Source organism: Salmo salar, chromosome 05 (assembly GCF_965601325.2).
Source record: "Salmo salar chromosome 05, fSalSal1, whole genome shotgun sequence".
Taxonomy (NCBI): domain Eukaryota; kingdom Metazoa; phylum Chordata; class Actinopteri; order Salmoniformes; family Salmonidae; genus Salmo; species Salmo salar.
In genome coordinates, this window is record NC_138295.1 from 51586582 (window position 1) to 51600737 (window position 14156).

The 14156-nt window shown below is 45.0% G+C and overlaps 1 protein-coding gene across 1 annotated transcript in view; it reads right to left on the reverse strand.

Moving 5' to 3' along the window:
- LOC106605058 (ER membrane protein complex subunit 2) overlaps nt 1-14156 on the reverse strand; it is a 61103-nt gene that overhangs the window by 6637 nt on the left and 40310 nt on the right. The window contains exons 8-10 of the mRNA XM_014200315.3: nt 11228-11309; nt 10858-10968; nt 7782-7886 (exon numbers count right to left, since the gene is read on the reverse strand). Of these exons, the coding sequence (XP_014055790.1) occupies nt 7782-7886; nt 10858-10968; nt 11228-11309 (298 nt within the window). The remainder of the gene's footprint in view (nt 1-7781; nt 7887-10857; nt 10969-11227; nt 11310-14156) is intronic.

Sequence of the window (14156 nt, forward strand, 5' to 3'; positions counted from 1 at the left end):
AGGGGAAAAAAAGTATTTGATCCCCTGCTGATTTTGTACGTTTGCCCACTGACAAAGAAAGGATCAGTCTATAATTTTAACGGTAGGTTTATTTGAACAGTGAGAGACAGAATAACAACAGAAATATCCAGAATAACAACAAAAATATCCAGAAATACGCATGTCAAAAATGTTATTGATTTGCATTTTAATGAGGGAAATAAGTATTTGACCAACTCTCAATCAGAAAGATTTCTGGCTCCCAGGTGTATTTTATACAGGTAACGAGCTGAGATTAGGAGCACACTCAAAGGGAGTGCTCCTAACCGCAGCTTGTTACCTGTAAAAAAGACACCTGTCCACAGAAGCAATCAATCAATCAGATTCCAAACTCTCCACCATGGCCAAGACCAAAGAGCTCTCCAAGGATGTCAGGGACAAGATTGTAGACCTACACAAGGCTGGAATGGGCAACAAGACCATCGCCATGCAGCTTGGTGAGAAGGTGACAACAGTTGGTGCGATTATTCGCAAATGGAAGAAACACAAAAGAACTGTCAATCTCCCTCGGCCTGGGGCTCCATGCAAGATCTCACCTCGTGGGGTTGCAATGATCATGAGAACGGTGAGGAATCAGCCCAGAACTACACGGAAGGAGCTTGTCAATGATCTCAAGGCAGTTGGGACCACAGTCACCAAGAAACCAATTGGTAACACACTACGCCGTGAAGGACTGAAATCCTGCAGCGCCCGCAAGGTCCCCCTGCTCAAGAATACATTTACATGCCCGTCTGAAGTTTGCCAATGAACATCTGAATGACTCAGAGGACAACTGGTGAAAGTGTTGTGGTCAGATGAGACCAAAATGGAGCTCTTTGGCATCAACTCAACTCACTGTGTTTGGAGGAGGAGGAATGCTGCCTATGACCCCAAGAACACAATCTCCACCGTCAAACATGGAGGTGGAAACATTATGCTTTGGGGGTGTTTTTCTGCTAAGGGGACAGGACAACTTCACTGCATCAAAGGGACGATGGACGGGGCCATGTACCATCACATTTTGGGTGAGAACCTCCTTCCCTCAGCCAGGGCATTGAAAATGGGTCGTGGATGGGTATTCCAGCATGACAATGACCCAAAACACACGGCCAAGGCAACAAAGGAGTGGCTCAAGAAGAAGCACATTAAGGTCCTGGAGTGGCCTAGCCAGTCTCCAGACCTTAATCCCATAGAAAATCTGTGGAGGGAGCTGAAGGTTCGAGTTGCCAAATGTCAGCCTCGAAACCTTAATGACTTGGAGAAGATCTGCAAATAGGAGTGGGACAAAATCCCTCCTGAGATGTGTGCAAACCTGGTGGCCAACTACAAGAAACGTCTGACCTCCGATTGCCAACAAGGGTTTTGCCACCAAGTACTAAGTCATGTTTTGCAGAAGGATCAAATACTTATTTCCCTCATTAAAATGCAAATCATTTTATAACATTTTTGACAAACGTTTTTTCTGGATTTTTTGTTGTTATTCTGTCTCTCACTGTTCAAATAAACCTACCATTAAAATTATAGATTGATCATTTCTTTGTAAGTGTGCAAACGTACAAAATCAGCAGGGGATCAAATATTTTTTTCCCCCACTGTATAGCTAAGTGTCATGTAAAATAACCCGGGTATCCTGGAAGAATATCGACCTCGTCCCGTCAGTAGAGGATGCCTGGTTATTTTTGTAAAATGCCTTCCTCACCATCTTAAATAAGCATGCCCCATTCAAGAAATTTAGAACCAGGGACAAATATAGCCCTTGGTTCTCTCCAGACCTGACTGCCTTTAACCAACACAAAAACATCCTGTGGCGTTCTGCATTAGCATCGAACAGCCCCCGTGAAATGCAACTTTTTAGGGAAGTTAGAAACCAATATACACAGGCAGTTAGAAAAGCCAAGGCTAGCTTTTTCAAGCAGAAATTTGCTTCTTGCAACACAAACTCAAAAAAGTTCTGGGACATTGTAAAGTCCATGGAGAATAAGAGCGCCTCCTCCCAGCTGCCCACTGCACTGAGGATAGGAAACTCTCACCACTGGTAAATCCACTATAATCGAGAATTTCAATAAGCATTTTACTACGGCTGGCCACACTTTCCACCCCTACCCCGGTCAACAGCACTGCACCCCCCACAGCAACTCGCCAAGCCTTCCCCATTTCTCCTTCTCCCAAATCCAGTCAGCTGATGTTCTGAAAAAGCGGCAAAATCTGGACCCCCACACATCAGCCGGGCTAGACAATCTGGACCCTTTCTTTCTAAAATTATCTGCCGAAATTGTTGCAACCCCTATTACTAGCCTGTTCAACCTCTCTTTCGTGTCGTCTGAGATTCCCAAAGATTGGAAAGCAGCTGCGGTCATCCCCCTCTTCAAAAGGGGGGGACACTCTTGACCCAAACTGCTACAGACCTATATCTATCCTACCCTGCCTTTCTAAGGTATTCAAAAGCCAAGTTAACAAACAGATCACCGACCATTTCGAATCCCACCGTACCTTCGCCGCTATGCAATCTGGTTTCAGAGCAGGTCATGGGTGCACCTCAGCCACGCTCAAGGTCCTAAACTTTATCTTAACCGCCATCGATAAACAGTACTGTGCTGCCGTATTCATTGACCTGGCCAAGGCTTTCGACTCTGTCAATCACCACATCCTCATCGGCAGACTCAACTGCCTTGGTTTCCCAAATGATTGCCTCAACTGGTTCACCAACTACTTCTCCAACAGAGTCCAGTGTGTCAAATCTGAGGGCCTGTTGTCCGGGCCTCTGGCAGTCCCTATGGGGGTGCCACAGGGTTCAATTCTTGGGCCGACTCTCTTCTCTGTATATATCATTGATGTCGCTCTTGCTGCTGGTGAGTCTCTGATTCACCTCTACGCAGACGACACCATTCCGTATACTTCTGGCCCATCTTTGGACACTGTTAACAACCCTCCAGACAAGCTTCGATGCCATACAACTCTCCTTCCGTGGCCTACAACTGCTCTTAAATACAAGTAAAACTAAATGCATGCTTTTCAACCGATTGCTGCCTGCACCTGCCCGCCCGTCCAGCATCACTACTCTGGACAGTTCTGACTTAGAATATGTCGACAACTACAAATACCTAGGTGTCTGGTTAGACTGTAAACTCTCCTTCCAGACTCACATAAAACATTTCCAATCCAAAGTTAAATCTAGAATTGGCTTCCTATTTCACAACAAAGCATCCTTCACTCATGCTGCCAAACATACCCTCATAAAACTGACCATCTTACCGATCCTCGTCTTTGGCGATGTCATTTACAAAATAGCCTCCAACACCCTACTCAACAAATTGGATGCAGTCTATCACAGTGCCATCCGTTTTGTCACCAAAGCCCCATATACTACTCACCAATGCGACCTGTATGCTCTCGTTGGCTGGCAATCGCTTCATACTCGTCGCCAAACCCACTGGCTCCAGGTCATCTACAAGACCCTGCTAGGTAAAGTACCGCCTTATCTCTGCTCGCTGGTCACCATAGCTACACCCACCCGTAGCACGCCTTCCAGCAGGTAAATCTCACTTGTCACCCCCAAAGCCAATTCCTCCTTTGGCCGCCTCTCCTTCCAGTTCTCTGCTGCCAATGACTGGAACGAACTACAAAAATCTCTAAAACTGGAAACACTTATCTCCCTCACTAGCTTTAAGCACCAGCTGTCAGAGCAGCTCACAGATCACTGCACCTGTACATAGCCCATCTATAAATAGCCCAAACAACTCCCTCTTCCCCTACTGTATTTATTTATTTTGCACCCCCAGTATTTCTACTTTGCACACTCATCTACTGTCAAATCTACCATTCCAGTGTTTTAATTGCTATATTGTACTTACTTCGCCACCATGGCCTATTTATTGCCTTTACCTCCCTTATCTCACCTCATTTGCTCACATTGTATATAGACTTATTTTTCTACTGTATTATTGACTGTATGTTTGTTTTACTCCATGTGTAACTCTGTGTTGTTATATGTGTCGAACTGCTTTGCTTCATCTTGGCCAGGTCGCAGTTGTAAATGAGAACTTGTTCTCAACTTGCCTACCTGGTTAAATAAAGGTGAAAAAAAAATAAAAAATAAGACAGTTCTTATTTGATTAATGGTGGTCGGACCCATCTATGTGAAGCTAGCCAGAATAGTGGACTTTGCAGATAGCCTTCAAAATAAAAGTACAGCATAATTCTACTATTTGTATTCATTTGCATCACTGTCAATGACATACTTTTATACTGAAGGCAAACCGCACATCCCACTATTGTGCCTAATCCTGTTGCTAGCTTCACAACACATAACCCGGTCTGGTTGAGCCTCACTAGCCAGATTAAGCTAGCTGGCTGCTTATAACGTTAGCTTTGGACAACAGAGTTAAGTAGCTGGCTAGCTATTTATTTTCATGAACTGAAGTTCAATTTCAATAGCCGATCAACAAGTGGCAACCTAGCTAATACTTACTCACAAGGATTCATAAATCATTGCTAAGAATAATGAAAATGACTGCAGTTTTTACTGGTCATTGTTTTCAGGCTGGTTGTATTGGTACCAAGCTAAAGCTAGCTACCCCAGAAGTTGCGGTCGTACAAATTATGATTTATTACCAACACGGTATTGTAAACACATCGTTCGTGGCCGGTGTTTTCTTGTTTGCTGACTTTTTTTGTACAGCTTTGACAGTCCTACTCTATTTTTTTTGACACGCAAAGACCCAAATGGCGTTCCATAGTATGTATGTTGTGAAGCTAATAGCAGTGACGCTATTACTGTCTAACTCCGGTAGGGCAACATCGGAAAAATAGCGCCTACTTGATAGTGTGTACCGGTGCTCGACCAGTCGGCGAAAGCCAACATCACCCACAATATGGCATCATTACGTCATGTAGCTTTGACATCGGTTTTGCACATCGGGCGTTAAACTAGACATCCGATATGTTCACAGATATATCGTGCATCCCTATTAGATACCCAACACCCCTACTACAACTAACAGAGCCATTCCGTGCCTTTGTGGTGGAATCCCTCCCAGCACTCCAGGAGGGAAAGACGGCGCTGAGTGTGTAAAGACTTGGGCTTTAGTGGCTCAGCGTGGTTCCACTCTCCCGACAGAGTCCGCACATGCAGAGCAAGGAACTGCTTATTGCATGTTTAACTGTAAATGCCTAAATAAGCAAATTTATATCACCCCTTATGGCAGCAAAGGGTTATATTAAATACACATTTATGCCAAAGGTGCCATGGCAACAGCGTAAACCGGTTTAGTCATGCCATCTGAGCTGTGTTTCACTTTTTCCGCTCTTTCCCCACGTATCCCCCTCGCTCTTTCCCGACCCTTTTCTCAGAAAGGTAGACCCATCATACCTCCCCGTCCCACCACTAGACATCTTTGTTCCACTCAAATCTTACATGATTCAACTGTGTGTGGGGGGGGGGGGGGGGGGGGGGGGGAATTGATAGCCCAGCAGCACACGTAAAGGCAGAGTAAAAAAAAAAAATGCACAAAAAAAAAATCAGAGCGGGCCTTGTGGTCTTAAGTCAACACAGCTGAAATCTACCCAAACAGTAAGACACTGAATTGAGGTGGACCGTCTGGACCCCCCCCCCCCCCCCCCCGCTGGTCAAAACCATTCCCAGTACAGCCGTGGCCTCAGAGGGTAAGTAAGGTGGTTCGCATAGACCAGGGGGAGGATACAGTAAGAACTCAAGAGTATGCAAGGGATTAAGTTACTGCATAGCATGGGTAGGTAAACCTGGTCCTGAAGTGCCACTGCAGGATTTCGTCCCAAACAGTCATGCACCACTAGGGCTGTGGTGGTCATATCATTTTGGCAGCTGGTTATTGTCAAGACTGCCGGTCTCAAGGTAAATTACTGTTAATTAACATAAACATGTTAGGCATCTCCAGGCCTCCACGCATACAAGCCGCTGATGCGGGCCTTTGGAACATCTACATTCTACAAAAAGTCAAATCAATCCATTTTATATACCCCAACACAATAAATCCATTATTTATTTTTGGCAGGTCTAAAGAAACATTATGATATGAAGAAAATGTATTTCTGAACAACCGAATATGAGTCGGCCTACTGTATGTTATCTGGCTGTATGATGTTATGATTTTATTGTAAGTATAATATAATTGAACTAAAATAGAAAGGACAGTGCGCATATGAAGTGGCTATGTTGGGCGTAAAAGTGATCATTGAAACAGGTCCTATACTCTATATTTAGAGTTCGTTGTGAATGATTCAAACCTTAGAATGTCTTAGAAATCAAAACATATATGGGCTGCATGATGAAACGACAGGCTATGGACAATTTTTTTTTAATTGCTAAAAAACTTTGCCATTCCTTGCCTCAGGCTGCACACCCTGTTCTCTCATCAAGTGATCATATATCACCCATCAGACTATTCTCAATTAAATCTTCACTAATATGTCAAATTGGTTTTGACTTAGAATGGCCCATTATCAAATGGGTAGTGGAAGGGGAAAAAAAGACAAGTCATCCGTATGCACTTGGATAGCGAATGGAGGCCGCGTTCCTGCAGTTAAATCATGCCGGGAAGGCTACTCCAGTTTAATAGTGGAGCAGCTGAGCAATGCGCCTAAATATAGTAGCAGCTGGGATCCTCCTCTTTTTAGTGGCAACCCATCAAAACTCTGCTTTCACACGGGATTGCATATAGAAATGTCTGGACTTATAAGAACACGCATCAACCATTGTTTGAGGAACATACAGCCTCTCGCTGCGTGACAGGTAATACTCCGCCCAAACCCTGTATGCCATGGGCTCTCCAACTTGTGTTCCTGCGGTTACTCAAGTGTTCATTTGGGAAACCAAGTGAAATCTGTTCGGGAACATCAATAGTAACATGTTTTCACAACAAAACATATTTAATTAAACTGTTGACAGCTCCCCATCTCTGCTCGCCGGAGAAAGGAATGAAGGAGAGAGGAGGACATGGAAATGCAGTGGTGAGATATTCTGTAGCTAAAAAGGTAATGTACCAGCCAATTGATTATGAAAATAGAAAACAATTCCCTATTACTAGGCTATTCCAAATCAAATTCACGATGGCACAATCATTATTTTAATTCATGTTTCTTTTTCGGGCATGGGCTGATACATAGGCAAATGTTTATGCATAAGCTGTAATATATGTATGGGTGTCCTACATGCGACCTCTTTAACGCTTTGAATTAATCATCACCTTAGAAAGCGCTGTCCATTTAGTTTTGTTTGGCTTTGAAACAACATCCACAACGACCATGTTTTTCACTCAGTTTCAACCTGTTGTTAAACTTCTTTCTTCAAACTGATCATCACAGAGAGGTGACTTTTTTTTTTTTCCTAACAGTGAGTTTTAAAAGCATGATTGTTTTGATGAATATGGTCTCCGCAACAGCCCTAGGCACCACACCCAATTCTGCCAATAACCTCACCAACAGTGATTGGCTAGATTAATGACACCTGGTCTAAAGCAGTGGCAGTACAGAACCAAGGCTGACTACCCTTGTTGTATAGGGACAGTTAAGTTGAAAAGGCAAGTGGGAAAGGTCCCATGTGGCTCAGTCGGTATAGCATGGCGCTTGCAACACCAGGGTTGTGGGTTCTATTACCACGGGGGACCAGTACGGAAAAAAAGTAGGAACATGTATGCACTTTACTGTAAATCGCTCTGAATAAGAGCTAAATGACTAAAATGTAAATAGTGTAGCTTTCATTATTAAAATAGACACCTGGCGTAACTCACCTGATAGGCTCGGTTGATTTGATTGGTGGCCCAAGTAGCATACTTCACATTGGCCTTTTTCACCGTGGCGTTCACTTTGGGGCTGGCAGCAATGTGGCTTGCCGACTACACAGGGGAAGAAGAAGGGAGTGGAAAGCAAGGGAGAGAGGAAAGAGGAGAGGAAAGAAAGTCATATCAAAAATCGCAATAAAAGCATAATTGAGATGAATGTGCAACCAATTCCACCGTGGGCAGGACGAGAAAAAAATTGGCCCGACAACACGAAAAAAAAACCGTTAACAGGAGAGGAAAAAGTGAGTGCTTTATTTAATTCCCCAGCCCCCAAGGGCAATGTCACCTAATGGGCCCTAATTTCTACAACACCATAGATAGCCGGTGATGACAGGGCCCGGCATGTCTTCAGTATGTCTTCAGAACCCGCGGTGCTGTGGCGAGCGAAGCGCGATGTGAATCATGCTCTCTGCCCGCCCCCAGCTCCCCTCAGAACCACAAAACCCATGTCTTTCCCATGCTACTGCCATCGTCTCCGAAGTGCAAACCCCACTAGGCTTGAACGGGCAGCACTCCAAAGGCGTCCCCATGGACATGCTGAAACTTTAACTACACCCCAATCAACCTTACCACCCCCCCCCCCCATTTTTTTTTTTTTTACACGCTTTTGCTTCTGGATTTCTTCTTCATAACCTCCGGCTTATGATGTCAGCTCTGACAGACTACCCCAGAATGATGTCGTCCTCTGTGAGAAGATGCCGCTAGTGCTGTGACACAGCACTGGCTAACACTAACCTCACAGTGGTCACGGCTACCAACAACTCAGCTGTACCAGGTGCTCTGAACGACTAAGCTGAACCAATCAAATAGCTCTTCGGTGAGGAGCTGCCCTTTGGTGGTGTTCACGAAGCTTCACTGTCGCCCAGAATCAGATGAAATGGTCAGAAAGTCATTGCCTTGGCACAATCCCATGTCAGGAACTAACTCGCACTTGTCAAGGATTTCAACTCTGGACCTTGTGGACACTAACTTTTTTATGATCAAATTTAAACCTGAAACCAGCGTTAGGCCAAAATACAAGTGGCAGTGGATGATTTGACAGGGGAACATAAAGTCCTCTACGTAACTGTGTATGCCTTTCCTTCGCACTTCAGTAGTTGTGGTATTCAGACTTACCTTATGCAGGTGCGTAATGGGCTTTGCAGGCGTGGTTCCCTTGCGCGCGCTGAATAAATTCAATTCAAACCACTGAAAACCCTCCCACTTGCTGGCCAACTGATTTTCTCGTGGAGTTTTCAGTACATTTATCTAAAGCCATCCCTTTTAATTTTGTGTACCTTTAATCTGAATTGTCTCGACAGGCTCACTAAAATAGATGGAGAGAACGGTTCAGGATATTAGGGATCAATTAAAGTAAGCCTTGTAGGCCTAAATGCATGCATATTTGTCTCATTTCCAACACCAATTGCTAGATTAAAAAAATATTCTGATCTTGTATATTATTTATGGTTAGGAAAGTATTTATGAATAATTTTAAAGAACACCACACACAAACTATATTGGTGAATCAAAAATACAGTGGTTCGATTCATCCTGAAAGCGGACATATTCAAATTGTTCAATCCATAGAATATCGGAAGGTGAGAAAAGTGTACAGTAGGGGTTGAACAGTAGTCATTAAGTCCACCCTAATAATCCACACTAATCATGGAACTGTAATGAGAACAGTCCAGTCGTTGCAAACCGTGCGCCAGGCCCCAGGTTTAAACTGCTACGTATGATTCCATAATGATTCAAATAGGCTACATGTCCCAAATGATTGCGCAACTTGTAATACGTTAGTTAGCCCAGTATGATCCACTATTTCTAGCGATCCTCAGGAACAACCACACAAATGTGACAGAGGAAAGAAAGCTAAACTAACTCCGTAATGGAATAATGCAAAATCTAAGGAAAGGAACACTAGTGACAGTTCTAAATGTGGGTATAACTGACAGTGGCATGGTGAAATAGATCTAAAACAATTGTCATTTATATTTCCAATCCCCTTATCCGAATGGCTTACTCATCTACCTAGCGCTTACCAATGTGTCGAGAGAAAAGTGCATACAAAGATAATTACGTTCCATTTACGTGCGCTTAACTCGGGTCGGAATTACCCCATAGGTGAACAGGAATAACATTGGACGTTATTAAGGGATCTGAAGGTCTTGAATTGATGCTGCTTTTTAAGCATGTTCTGCGGCTAGCTAGCACCTTGAAGACCTTTTTAGACTTACCTCTTTCTCCATTTACCCTGAAAGTAGTGGAGCGGCAGTCATTTACAGTTTGAATTTGTTTAAATAACATTAGCTAATTTTAACCCCATTGACTACTTTAAGAAAAATGAAAGGGTAGTCTATAAAAGTGAAGCTATCCCTTCAAAGACCATGAACAGATCCAGTGGTTGTGCCCCTTTCTGGGTATGAGATGTTTTACCTGCTTGAACCCCTGTTGCAATAGAGAGAAAACACTGGAAGGCCTGTGTCGCTGCTCCTCTCTGCTCTGGCCATCCACCCGCCCTTATTCCTGCACTCTCCGTTTGTGTTCTTATGTCAGGACTCACTTACATATGATGCATTGGTGCTAACGGACAACTTCCTGTTTAAATAAATATGGAGATGAAAGGGGGGCATTTGGCGCAGATTAAATTAAAACGTTAACCTGGGCTGGGAGCTGCCGGGACTGACAGAGCGCGGGAGGGAGGCAGTCGCCCTCTCTTTCCTTTTTTCGTACTACCACTGCTCTATTTATTTATTTTAGTCATTTTGGTCATAAACATGAAAAAAGTCCCGTACCAAAGCTTAGAGGGGTAATATTACCAAAATAGAGAGCTTGAAGGGGCAGACTTTTCCAAGCCGAGGGGGTTTACCCACAGGTCAGGTCAATGCTTACTCAATCTGAAAGCTGGGCTCTGTGGTCGCTACACAAAGGCAGTAGCAGGCCTGCACATTTTGACAAACCACAGGAGAAAAAGGATGAGTTGTTGCTCTTTCACCCCCTCCCTCGCTCCTCTATCATGCGACGGTTAGATGTTCGAACTCACCATATACAGACCGAACAAGGCCCTCATGTTTCTGTTGTTCAGCTTCAGAGCCTGGGCAAAATACTTTCTGGACAGCTCCAGGTTTTCCAGCCCACCTTGGGTGTACTTCACCTGTGAGACAAGGCATTAAAATATGGGTATGAGGCGTGCCGACCGGGGGGCTTACGCAATGTCTACATGGCATCTGAATAAGCACGACATGACAAGCCGTGTAAACATTTTTGACATTCATGAGCGTGTATTCCCACTGACGTTAAGAGCAGCGGCCAGCTCCTCCATGTGAGAGAGAGCATTCACGTAGAGGGCTGGGAGAAAACATTATTCCATAGTTAGGCCGCTTGATGATGGACATGCAGAGAGTCATACCTACCTCAGCGTACTGCTCACAGTACAAGTGATTGTGAGGGTTGGTCATCATCAGTTCCTCCAGACAGAAAGCTGCTTTTCCATAGCTGTGGAAACGAGGGAACAATGAATAGATGGATTGATGACCACTAGCGATGGACATTTAAATCTTTCAGCTTTAAAATAGTAAGGGGGGAAATGTGCTCTATTTCATCTGTGACGTAGTCTACCCATTCCAATCCGAGTGTAAATTTGTCCGGCAGAGAAGTTCTACTGCTGTCTTGGTTTACTGTACATTTTGGCAAGTTTGAGTCGAGGAAGATGCATCCAACAAACTAAGTTTATTTGCAGACTAAGGGGATCTGGTGGCCTATGTGATTATGTCTATATTGGCGAAACTCTTCAGTTTTGGAAAGTGGAACATTGAAAAGGAGAGGAGCGGGGGTCTCCAGACACACAGGATCAATCTGTCTGTCTGTCTGGCGATGTGTTTTTCACTCTGGTAATGTCTAGTTAAATACCTTCCTGTGGTCAGCGCTACAGTAGAAACTGGCACACTGTGCCCTACTCAGATGAGATCACTTCTCAGCAGACTGCTGAGCTGTTGACCTCACGCTAATCTACAACCATTACACATCTAATACACAGTTTCTCCTTCAGGGGACCCGTCCAAGGGAATGCAAGTTTATCTCTCCAGCACACACTCAGACGCACACAGTCAGAATTACACAGTCCACACACACACACAATTTCCCACGCCTTGACAGACTAGATGAACCCAGAACACTAAAACAGGGCTATTAAACCAAATCGAACAAAACACAAAACCCAGCACTCAATTCTAGTGTAGGGAGAGACTGTACGTGATCCAGCATACGCTGTATCAGTGCTTGGAAATGTGCAGATAAACCAAAAATTGTGCTTGTGGTGGTGGGATCATAAATGACGCAAGATAAGGATGCAAATTTGTAGCCATTTCACTGACATGGAGGGAGAAGGGGGGTGGGACACTCTGACGCAACCTGGGTGTATTGGCGGGAACAGACACACCCAAATGCTGCCTCGCACGACATGAAGAGACTATCGGCCCATTTAGAATCTGTTTAAAGGACTTCAAAAGACAGAGAGCAGCAGCATTAGAGTGGTAGGGGAGAGTGAGGGGCAAGTTCGAATGAGAGGGAGAGAAGGGGGGGGCAAGCGAGATCGGGGTATTTGGAAGGTTGGGGGGCTGTTTACAATTACCACTTCCTCCCCATAAAGACTTTCAGATGTGCTCCTGAAGTGGCCCCGGCCTGCAGCGGAGAGAGGAGAGGCAGCCTCCATCACCAGGCAGAGCCCTGGCTGACTGCAGTGCCGCACCGTCCAATCTCCACCCTCCGACCATCATCACCACCACTCAGCTCCAACTCCCTAAGCCTGGGCTCAGAGACCACGCTGCTAGCTCGTGGTGGTGGCACTGTTAGTTTGACTCACACATTTGCTTTGTTTTCTTTGAACACCAAACCAGACAATGGTTGGTTTTTGGTGCTACCAACTGTAATACCACAGTTGGACTGAATTCCAGCCCAAACGGATCAAGATTCCTCCATTAGAAAGTCATCATGCGCCATCGGATGACCAGGCAAATCTGAACCGATAGACAGTAGTTAAATAAAGACTAATTCAACAGCACTACAAGCTCAGATGATTCCCAATGAGTCGAAGCGTCTAAGCGGTTCAACGCAACAATAACAGAAAGGCGCAATCTCAACGTTTGAATATCACTCAGCGGTATGAGGATTAGTTAAAAAAAAAAAAGGCTATTAATTACTGTCAATGTTTGAACACTGATGCCTGTCGAGCCATGTAACAATGTCAGGTGAGAAACCATGAGTGATTTGTATATTTTTAGCTGGCGGGGCGCTACACAGTGAGGGCAGAGGCGTTTATTTCTCTTCCCCTCTTCTCCATCAGCCTCTGGTTTTTCTGGCTCTGGAAAGAAAGTGCTATCAACTTCTCCTGGGAATCTCTCCGCAGCCACTCTCCCTCCCTCTCTCTCTCTGTGTGTGGAAAAGAGAGGCGATAATGCCATGCTTTCCGGAAGAGGGTGAGGGGAAAAAAGGGAGTTTGCAACCCAAAATAAAGAAAAGAGAGAAAAGAAATGGACACGCCTGTAGATAAGGGGCTCGGGAAGTGAATGGGGTGATATTACAAAAGTTCGGCTAAGCTGGGAGATAATCCGCTCACCCCTGGATTTCCTCCCTCTACTACAGCAATAAAGCCCCTCAAGACAAAAACATGAAATATCCAATAAGCAGCCCTCTCACTGCGCTAAACATTCCTGCAGACACTGCCCTCCTGCCAGGGTGACCGCAGAGCCGGTGTGCTGCTCACACACACAAACACCAGAGCGCTTACACACACAAACACACCTCCGTGAAAGATGGCTGCTTCCCTGACTCCTAAGTCCCCAAGACAACTAAGGAGGGATAAAAAGTGAAACAAACAAAACAAAAACATTTCTTGCAATGCTCTTGTCTTGGGAGGCTGACAATTACCCCTGGCAACAGAGATATCAGTAGGGGGGTTGTCTTACCCCCATATGTATGAGCGGGGGGCTTAGGGTCAAAATCCTATTACCCTCTCCATGTGACAAACATAGACAGGGGCTCAATGCGGACCCCTGGCTGAGTTAGGTATTTCAACGCCCCTCTCCATTGTGCCCATCCTAATATATCCCCTCTGGGATCAAGCCGTCAGTTCAGCCACCGAGACTGGGAGAGGAGAGGAGTTACTGCTTACAGACACTCCCCACTCCGTCTCGCCCCCGAGTCCGTTAGAAGCTGACAGATGCCCCTGGGAGATATGATAAAGGTGCCGCCTCCAGGTCTTGACACCAGGGAGTGCTGGCACAGCACTAGAGTGAAAACACACTCAAATCTGGAACGGTCACAGGTTTTTCTCACCACTGGACT